The 10,975-nt window shown below is 40.9% G+C and overlaps 1 protein-coding gene across 2 annotated transcripts in view; it reads left to right on the top strand.

The window, feature by feature from the left end:
- Positions 1–2,430: 2,430 nt before the first annotated feature.
- LOC131304782 (protein HASTY 1) overlaps positions 2,431–10,975 on the top strand; it is a 29,259-nt gene continuing 20,714 nt past the window's right edge. For both annotated transcript variants that reach the window (XR_009192473.1, XM_058332162.1), the window contains exons 1-5: positions 2,431–2,704; positions 5,010–5,111; positions 8,904–9,047; positions 9,126–9,206; positions 9,296–9,365. Coding sequence is in view for 1 of the 2 variants with exons in the window: in XM_058332162.1 (XP_058188145.1) it covers positions 2,597–2,704; positions 5,010–5,111; positions 8,904–9,047; positions 9,126–9,206; positions 9,296–9,365 (505 nt within the window). In the remaining variant the exon portion in view is untranslated. The remainder of the gene's footprint in view (positions 2,705–5,009; positions 5,112–8,903; positions 9,048–9,125; positions 9,207–9,295; positions 9,366–10,975) is intronic.

Below are 10,975 nucleotides of genomic sequence, written 5' to 3'. Positions count from 1 at the left end.
TCTCCTATTGTGGTTCCAACCCCCACTGCGGCCAATACATTTGCGTTCAAGCCAAAGTACCTCTGTGTGATCCCCTAGTTCCGTGACCGCGGGCTTGAAGACCTATATGTCCATATTCTCTAGTTTGAAACTACTGTGCACAAGTTTGTGAGTGTTTCGAGACAACTTGATCAAGCTCATCTGAGGCTGTTTCCTTTCTCTCTGAAAGACTAAGCAGTGGTTCAACTTTTTGAAGCCCCGCTCATTGGAAACTTGGGGTGATGTTCAAGATGTTTTCACAACCAAGTTCTTCTCGGCTAGCCGAAACAAACTTCTTATGGATCAAATTCAAAATTTCAAGCAACGAGACGGAGAAGCTTTCTACAAGTATTAGGAACACTTTAAGGATTTGCTTATGGCTATTCCCCATCATAATTTCCCCAAGTACCTGCTGATTAACTACTTTTACTTGGCACTCGGGATAGCAAGCAACTCCTTTATACGATGGGAAGTGGTGACCTTATGGACGCTCTGGCGGAAAGGGCACAGACTTGGCAATATACAGATCCGGGTGAGCAGGCAATGAGGAACCAAGGCCCGAGTGGCTCCGGCAAGTTTTCTATAGCTGAGCATACAGAGTATGACACTTGTTTGGAAGAGTTAGCGCGGAAGTTAGAAAAGATGGAACTAAAAGGAGAGAAGGAAGTTAAGGCTATCAACCATGTGGAGGAGGTGTGTGTGATTTGTATCCTTAAACTTTCAATTCGGGGTGGAAGCAGACTTCAGAACCGCGGTGGAGGGGGTTGTGGTGAGGTTGGACTAAAGGGTAAAGTTTGGAGGTTAAAGATGGGTGAACACTGAGAAAGGAGACGGTAGTTTTTTTTTTTTTTTTTGAGGAACACAAACATATATTCACAACCAGAAAATATTACAAGATTAAGCGCAGTTCATATTAGGCGCAGATCCACCAGAGCAACAGAAAACAAATAAGCAACCACGACAACTAGTTGCTATGACTAGTACATAGTTAAACTTAATAATACCCTCAAACTATCTACCATAAACAGCTCAACCATCTAGCAGTCAAAATCAGTCCCCAACAATCGAAAAGCCACGAGAGTCGCAAACCTGCACTATCGCCCTAGGATAGAAAACGCCAGTGATAAGCAAAGGCTAACAGAGGTCTAAAGACCAGAGCACAGATCTGAGGCAGTACATTGGGAGCTTGATCGGACGCCAAGTGAGCTAGAGACAATGCCGATGATAGCGTCGGAGCAAGAGGAGACCCGAGGAATAGATCACGAACATGCCATGGAGTGGCAACCATATGGGGGAAATTGATCTGGGAGTAAAAAGGGGAGTTATTTGCTGGACAAAGATGAAGGGGGAGGAGGCAACGCCTCCCCCCAAACAACCCTAAATGAAGTCGCCTTGTTTATCGCTTGTTTTTCGAGAGAGAGAGGGAGAGTAGTTTGGAAATTAATGGTAATTATAGGTAATTGATTTTCACACTTTTTTTTTATAACAACACTTTTTGTTCTTAAGTGATTTGAATTTACAGAATTTAGCCTATTATTTGAGTACTCTTTCACATTTGAAATACAACATTATAAATTCATATTACAAGAAGACAAAAAAATAAATGTAGTTGTAAAAGAGGAGAGTGTGAAAATCAGAACTTTTGAGTATAGTTATGAGGGAGGGGTGGGAAAAGCACGCTCCTTGTCTCTAAAAAAAAAAGCTCTTCTTCTTCTCGTTTAACCCGGGGAAGGGGAGGCGGGGTCCGAAACTCACTTCTCCTCCTTCCACCTCCTCTATTGCCAATTTGGTTGGGACTCTTCTTGCTGGCCTCCTCACCAGCTCATGATTTTGGCTCTTCGAAGCCCTCTACTGCCTCCATCATCGAACCTCCATTAGTGATAGTGTTGCAGGGTTTGTTCCACCTCCCTCGGCTCTGATTTAAGTCTCAAGAGTGTTAGATTGTGGAGCTTGTGTAGTTTTAAGGGGGTTTGGTGTTTCCTCGGGCGACATCTTCGGTGACCGGAGTTTTTATGTTCGTTGGTTGTTATTGTTCCTCTTTGGTTATGAAGATTTTCATTTCCTATGTGGAACTTTGTCTACCTTCTATGGGTATGGATTGCCCGAAAGTTTTGATCGTTTTTCCCAATGGAGGGTTTTTGGATTTTGGGTGTTTGTACCCTTTGGACATAAAATTATTCGATGCCCCTTGGGGCACGGTTACGTGGTGCCGCAGATCTCTTCTCAATCACATATTTCTGTAGAATTCGGGACAAATGTGAGGACCCAATAACAATAATGTGTGGTGGGGAGGTGTCTCAAGAGCACTGAATAATCTCTTCCGTTGGACATTTGTTAATGATTAAAAAAAAAAAAAAACCTTGATGCTTTTATCGTTGAAAAAGCGGGTTCCAAATAGAATTTTCCCAGAAGGGCCCCGAGTTCCCGAAAATACACGTTCAAAGACCACCAACAATTTTGCTTTTAACCTCTCTGGTCTCTAGCTCTGTGCTGATGCTGCTGCTATTACTACTCTCTCCATTGCTCTATCCTACCCTGTGAATCGCCAAAACATCGATAACCCTCCTGCCTGACGGCGATGGACGACGGTGCCGTAGCAAACAATGTGGCTAGAGCCATAGTTGCTGCCCTAGACTGGAGCTCCTCTTCCGATGCCAGGAACTCCGCCGTCTCTTACTTAGAATCTGTATAACTTCTCTCCCTACTCGCTTATACGCATGTCACTGCACATATGTATTTCTACACTCATTTACGAATTTCGTTGCTTTTAGGGCTTACAGATGGATGTTGTGGGATTTCTGTTTTGCAACTAGACATTTTTATTGTGTTTATTCTCGGAACCGGCAAGTAAAGGTACCATCATAATCACAATGAGTAACTTATTATTAACCCAAGGGGGTTGTTGCAGTGGTTAATCGACTTGCCTCAGCATGGCTTACCACTCCGAGGTCGCAGGTCGATTCCCCTCAACAACAAATTGTCCTTGGAGCCACCTCACCTCACCAAATGCGTGGAAATGGCTGTGAGAGAGGTGGAGAGATTAGTCTGTTTCATCGGGACAATCTTCATTAGCAAAAAAAAAAAAAAAAACTTATTAGGGGGTGACTGTCTTCAAATGGATACATTTTCCCCAATTCTAGACAACTATATCATAGTGACCTAATTGACTGCCAAAATTTTTCGAGACCTGCATCGTCAATTTTTTTAGGAGTAATCACTTGCAGTAAAAAATTGTTGGGGTTTCTTGTAGTTTCTAAACCTAATGACATTAAGTGATAATGGGTGTAACAGTTTTTGTGGTTATTTCTCTCTTATTTGAAAATAGTTTTTTGACTTCGTCGAACTTCGGATGTTATGGCCTTTGCTCTATGTCCTTGAAGTGAGATGCCTTCCGAATTTGATATGGTTTAAGGCATTGGTAAGTTTAGCCATTACAAACAGCACTGCAGCAGTGTCAAACTCATAAATGCATTCGTTCTAAAAATCATTGGCAATATTACATTTTTGTTGGCTTAAATAAAGATGTATATAAGCAGCTTTTTGCATAAAGTGAGTTCAAATCATGCTCCAACTTCAAGATTACTCATCTTGCACTCTAGTACTATTTACCCCTTATTCACATACAAGTCTAATGAAAGGGTATGTCTTTTTGGTGTCACAAAAGAAGAGGGTGATTAGATTAGTGCACTTTTAATGTGTTTAAGTCGGTTGGGCGATGCAACTCCGGTGTGTATGCACACTTGACTCACTCCTAGAATCGTTGAAGTAAGGGCCCTCATATGTGTGTGCTAAACTCGATGGAGCAAGCATAATGTTATCCGGTCATAAATGCGCGAGCTCTCACAATGTGGTTCATATAAACACCTGCAGTTTGTTGTTTGAAAATCAAAAGGTAAAGCATGTGAAAACTTTTAAATCTCTTTTTTAGAAAGTTCTATTCATCAACACATTGGAAGTTTTGTGCTCCACCATTTCTAAGATAAAATACATAAAGGAGTGCTTTGATTCATGGGTTTATATCAACCTAGTTTTTTGTTTTATCGTTGTATCCAGAGTTATTTGTTTTCAACTTGAATTGTGTTTGTGTTTTTAACTCACTGTGTTTCTCAATCATTGAAGAATGTTCAATTGTTTAAAAGAATGGTAGGACACTTTGGATTCGGTAAAGTGTTGAGGAGTGCCCGACAATCCGACATGCATGTGATGCTCTCTGTGAATTGTCCATGCTTTGTAGAGAGCGGGTGGGGTTGGAGGGCTGTTTTTATTCATCTTGGTACTGGTAATCAAGCATTCCAATGTACATATAGACTATAGCTAGCAGTGACCAATATTGGCATCCGGTTGTACTTCAGGCTTCAGCAGTGGAACTTGTTGCTCATCCAAAAAAAGTAGAGGGAACTGCTTGTCTTTTAGAGAGGGTAGTTTCTAATGGTTCCATCATTGCATGTTGAAACATTGGTCAACTCGAAGGTTATGGTACTGTGGTTTGATGGGATTCAGTCCACTTTATGTGCTTACTTGGTATTGATAACTTCTATTTGTATGATGGCTTCTATTTCTGATAAATATATTTCTGGTTAATGAATATCATAGAGTGCTTCCCTAATCGTCTTTTACTTTATTGGGATAAGCGTTTGTTTGTAAATTACACTTTGGGACCCCTTGGAGGTTTTCAGAAATTTTCTTTCACTTCTCTTTGCCCATTACATTTTATGATTAGTTCTCATGGTGTCTTCCAAGTCAGTGGAATACTAGTTTGATGTGATTGGTGGCCTTGTTTGGAAATATACTTGGAGTAGCATTTTCAGTCTCTTTAGTTGGAGCAATATTTGTTGGATACTCACGTCTCACATTCTCATTAATTTATTACTGCGTTCTATCTGCCCGTACTTTTGCAACTTTTCGAGCTTGAATTGAGGAAGATGCCTAAATATGTTGATGATCCACACCTCACCTTTTTCTTTATTTGTTATATTTTCATTACATTGCAGATTAAAGCTGGGGATGTACGTGTCTTGGCAAACACATCGTTTATTTTAGTCAAAAAGGACTGGTCTTCAGAAATTCGGTTGCATGCTTTCAAAATGTTGCAGGTGTGTCCACGCTTCTTGGCCATTTTAATAGGAAGGGATTTTGTTTTTCAATTGGTCACTTTGAGTCGAGCCGGTAATGCATAGGAGGTCCTTGTGTCATATCGTGAGATTCCTTGTGTTATGGTGTGTACTTGGAATCTTATAAACTAATGTCATGTTGTTTTCTTATTCATTTCGTCAATCATAGGGATGGACTATTGGACATCCACTTAACTTAAGTATGTGTTCATAATAGGTGATATTAGGAAATGCCTAGGACAGCCAGTTGTAGGGAATTACTCCATTTATTATATTTGTACTGTATTCATATATTAGGGTATATTTAGTTTTCAGTAAGTTTTTATGTGGATTGGCAGCAAGTGCAAAGAATAAGAAAACAGGAAAATAAGAAATACTATAAGAATGACAAGGGGACTAGAAATCCACCCGAATTAAAAGAAAGGTACAAAAACATCTCCGGAAAAAAAAGTTACCATTATTCCCTAGAAATGGAAGATGTAGGGTTCCCCTCAAAAGAAGAGCCACTAAAACCCAAAAAGAAGCCAAATGAGATATCTTATCTCATATAATGCGAAAGTCTTGAAATTTGTATTGAAAAAATTTAGCATTCCTTTTCAACCATATAACCTACAATACAACACAATCAACCCCAACAAACCTTCATTGTGTCACTTGACCCGAAACGTCTGATTGATGTCAACACCAGATTATGGAATCAGCCCATGCGCATCCATGAGATGAATCGACCTCTACTGCAGAGACAGACTTGACCACAATGTAAGAATAATGGTCATCAGTTTCGTCAGGCCTCCTATACATGACACGCCATTAAGGCCATAAAGTACATTTATGAGCCAAGGACCACGCAAACACTTCAACATTAAGAGGCAAAAAAGTACTGGAAACCATCTTGTGACGGTAACACATTGTTGTATGCTTATATTGCATTGTCAACGACGTTGCTTCAAAGAACTAGACTTTCAAGAAGAGTCAACACGTGTTTATGAGAGAAAACATTGGAAAAGGACGCATTCTTAATGCATCAAAGAAACAAGTGTGATTGATTGTTGATATTCAATTTGTATCAATGTCTTATGTTGAAAACACATCTCTTGATGTTGCTCTTATGTTGAAAACATATCTCTTGATGTTGCGATCAAGGTTGTGAATAGCGTATCGTAGCTATGGTTTTGGAGAGAAACCGGTATTTTGGAGGTCTCATGTTGTTTCGATCAATTTTTTTGGTGAGTTTCGTAGGTAGCTGTGAGTTTCAGAAAGTTCTGGCAACTTCTGGCCTTCTTCACGAGTACCGGAGGTACCTGCATTATGTACGGTTTAGTACAAAAATGAAGAAAAATCCAAGGAAATGAGAGAAGAAGAAGATCAAAGTTAAAACTGATTCTTGGACCTATTCGGCATATTGCATATCAGAAAGAAGCAATGTTCTAAAAGTCGCTAGGCACTAGTCGGGCGGTCGGCCACCTTCGAGCGATTAATCGGATTAATCGGTGCATATTAAATAGTAATCGGCGATTAATCGATAGGCGGACTTAATCGGATAGGCCCCGCCAACGATTAATTGCCGATTAATTTCTTGTTTTAGAACACCGGAAAGAAGATCAAAAAGCACCACTGTAACCAATTCTTTTTGGGTCTTGTCCGTTGGTGAGTTGATGAAGATCTTTGTGTCGGTGAGCATTGAGTTGATCTAACCAGAATGAGTTCATGCCGTTTCAAACTTGAATGCATTTTTTCCCTCAAGATGGCACTGAGGATTTTTGGGAACTTGAGCATAAGGCAGTGTTCTAAAAGTTGGCCACCTAGGCCGACTAGTCCCCACCTAGGCACTAGGCAGTGGTCCAACACCTAGATTAGGCTGCCGACTATTTGGCACCTAGTCCTTGCCTAGGCGGCTAACTAGTAGGCGCCTAGGCTCTAGGCGGACCTTTCCCGCCCGACTAGCACCTAGCAATTTTTTGAAAATTGGCAGAAGGTTCAGTGGAAGTGGGAGGAGGAAGAGGTGTATTGGACAGTGCAACCCATCAGCCTCACTCAGATTACATTAGTGGACAAAACAAAACACCACATTTGGGTTTATGTATATTCTCTTTTGTCCATTATACTGAGCTGTGGAAGAAGTTTGTGGGGGAGCCTCTCATGGGCCCATTTGTTGTGGTGTCTTTCCTTGTGTTTTTTTGTCATGCAACCAGTTCTGTCCTAGTATTTACATTAGATAAGGTTGTTTACGAAGGAAGATTGGATATATAAGTATTAAGTAGTATATTATATTTTTGTTAGATGTCTATACGATGAAGAGGAATTCGAATTGGTACCCGGTAACCGTACCGTACCAACAGGGGAAATGGTACCATTCTCTGTTCTAAATGGCGGCCGCCGAGGCCGCCTAGGCGCTTGGAGGTACCCTGCCGCCACGCCAATACCCCTTGGCGTTTGATTTGGCGCCCAGGGAGGTTTGGCGGCTGCCTTGGCGGTCTTGGCGGTCGCCTAGGCGGCCTTGGTGGCCATGGCGGTCTCGGCGATTTGGCACCCAGGGAGGTTTGGCGGTGTTTGGCGGCCGCCTAGGCGGGCCTTGGCGGCATCATCGATGTCTTTGGAGGCCTTTGGCGGCCTAAAATGTATAGTATTAAACTAATGTAGATCAAGTTTTGGAAGGGTATAGAGGAGAAGAGTTAAAGAAAGGAGATGAACTTTAACTTGGCATTAGGGATCTCCGATCTCGTTTATTTCTACTTATTGTCTTATTCAACTTATTTGCTAGTTGCTACTACTTAATTTCATTTGGGTTTGTACATTAAACTTTGCATTATGGTTATTTAGAACTTTGAACTTGTATTATGGATACATAGAATATAGTTTGATTGGATAATGGTTTGTTAAAAAAAAAAACAAAAACGCCGAATTGCTTGGCGGCGCCTAGGCGGCCGCCTAGGGCGCTTGGAGGTGGGTCTCCGCCCTACTAGCGCCAAGCGCCATTTAGAACATTGGTACCATTTCCATTACGGTTGGTATTCAAAACCTTGATTACGCTGCTATATACATGCAAAAGTACAATAATACAATGTGTGTATGTTTTCTGGTTTTCCTATGCCAACAACTGACATAATTTCCACATATAGACAATGACTTCTGCAATGGGTATCGTAGTTTTCCTGGAGACATATGAACCAGTAATTGCGTCCAATTCAAGGGAAAGGAATTCCATTGACATGCCAGTATCCACCCTCTCTTTGGAAAAGGAAAAAACAAGAAAGAAAAAGTCACTGTCAATACTTCATTATATAAACTCATTCGGGTACAATTTCGTGAAAAGTAAGTGACCTGCTAATTTCTCTTGGTATATATAAAAATTGTTTTTTTACCAAATAGGAAACAATAAGTAAATAGCTTTTGTACCGGCTCCTGAGCAATTAATGAAAATTTTGTGCAAATCAAGATTATTAAAGTGATGGGCATTAGTTCACCGCTTTGTATTTGGTGGTTAAACAAGATGATTGCCTTCTTGACCAGAGAATTTCCTCTTATTCAAGAGTGACCTTTTTTTAACCTGGCATGTGAGCTCTTTCCTTACTCAATAGGGGCTAGTGTCATGGAAGGGCAGTAGGGTCTTACCGACCAGACTAGATATGGGTGACCCTTCTTTTTTTCTTACAGGTATGCGAAGGGGTAGTAAGAACAGAGAAAGTCTAAGGTCTTAAGTCGAGAAAAGGTGCCTAAAAGGGCGTGTTCATCTTGCATTCTTTCTTTTGATTCTCAATTGATATCTGTCTGCAGCATTTGGTGCGATTGCGATGGGATGAATTAAACCCGATCGAGCGAAGGAATTTGGCAAATGGTGCAGTTGATTTGATGTCTCAAATTGCAAGCCCTTCTGAAGAATGGGCTTTGAAAAGTCAGATGGCTGCTCTTGTTGCTGAGGTTGTCTATTCCCTTTTTGTCAAGTAGCTGATGGATCTTGTTGGGATGTTATATTCATTTGTTTTACCTTGATTACAGATAGTGAGGAGGGAAGGCCTAAACCTATGGCAGGAGCTTCTTCCATCTCTAGTTTCTCTTTCAAACAGTGGTCCTATACAAGTATATGGCAACTTTCTCTATTAACAGTTGTTGATTAAGTCTACCATTCTTGTTAATGATACTTTTTTGATTTGCTTAATCCATTGTAGGCTGAGTTGATTTCAATGATGCTAAGGTGGCTTCCTGAAGACATTACTGTACATAATGAAGATTTAGAAGGTCTATAACTGGGAGCCATGAGTATACCTTTCCTTTTTTAGTGTAGCATTAGATGTAAGTTGGTCCTCGTTAATGTGGCCTTAAATTTTCATGTTATGAACTAAGGAACATGTGTCCTTTTCTTGGCACTGTAAAAAAGGGGCGTGGTGTGCATGGGGCCGCTTGGTGAACTTCAATGCCTCATCTTTAAAGTGATGAAAAACCGAGTGATCTTGTTTCCCTTCCTGTTTATTTATTAGTTTTCAACCAAATAGAGGGGTTAAGATTCTTCTATTTGGGTCATAACGGAAACATAAGAAGTATGAACAGTGTTGTAGAAGTTGGCCTATGGCCCAAGCGGTAGTCAATGTTCTAAATGGCGCTTGGCGCTAGTAGGGCGGAGACCCACCTCCAAGCGCCAAGGCGGCGCCAAGCAATTCGGCGTTTTTTTTTTTTAAACAAACCATTATCCAATCAAACTATATTCTATGTATCCATAATGCAAGTTCAAAGTTCTACATAACCATAATGCAAAGTTTAATGTACAAACCCAAATGAAATTAAGTAGTAGCAACTAGCAAATAAGTTGAATAAGACAATAAGTAGAAATAAACGAGATCGGAGATCCCTAATGCCAAGTTCAAAGTTCATCTCCTTCCTCTAACTCTTCTCCTCCATACCCTTTCAAAACTTGATCTCCATTAGTTTAATACTATACATTTTAGGCCGCCAAAGGCCTCCAAAGACGCCGACGATGCCGCCAAGACCGCCTAGGCGGCCGCCAAACACTGCCAAACCTCCCTGGGCGCCAAATCAAATGCCAAGGGGTATTGGCGTGGCGGCAGGGCACCTCCAAGCACCTAGGCGGCCTCGGCGGCCGCCATTTAGAACACTGGCGGTAGTCCCCGCCTCGACTAGGGTCCTAGGCATTACATTAGGCAGCGGGATGGTAGGCAGGATTAGTCGGCGAGGCATGATTAGTTGGGAGGGCGGCATTAGTGGGTAAGTGGGGACTAGTTAGCGGGTATATTTTGTAATTTTGTTGAATTGGGGGTTTAAATATGTAATAGTAGAAAGACAAGGTGTCAATTGTTGTTTCACCAAAAAAATATATGTAATGACTTTTAAGTTCTCTCGACAATTAGCATCACTAAATCGGAGCAAACGCAAACCTAAATTACAGCAACACAAAACTCTCATAGGGTAAAAACTATGACTAAAAAGAAGTAAGCGACCCAACAATTGGATATTCACTTTGATGAAATGGTCGATGATGAAGAGTCCATGACTAAAGAGTAGTTTATGGTTGCCAAACTAGACATTAAAACATTTGGTTTTGATGGATTCATAGATGGGTGAGTGTTTGATGCTTAGTTGCACGAAAGGGCGGGAGCTGAATGAGCATGAGTGGGGGAGCGCCAGAATATAGCTCCCAAGGTATAAGCGTGAAAGGAACGTAGCATAGAATATACCTTTAAAAAGTACATTCTCTTCGGGGAATAAAAACATGTGTGCCAAGTCCACCATAAGCGTAAGAAATGTGCTAGTGTTTCAATATATGGTTTTCTTTTCATCAAAGACCAATTAATAAAGTCAAGTGATAAATCCCCACTTTTCTATACAAGGATTGT

Source organism: Rhododendron vialii, chromosome 10a, assembly GCF_030253575.1.
Source record: "Rhododendron vialii isolate Sample 1 chromosome 10a, ASM3025357v1".
NCBI classification, from domain to species: domain Eukaryota; kingdom Viridiplantae; phylum Streptophyta; class Magnoliopsida; order Ericales; family Ericaceae; genus Rhododendron; species Rhododendron vialii.
The sequence above is the reverse complement of the archived record's forward strand: the minus strand, read 5'-3'. Positions and strand labels throughout refer to the sequence as shown.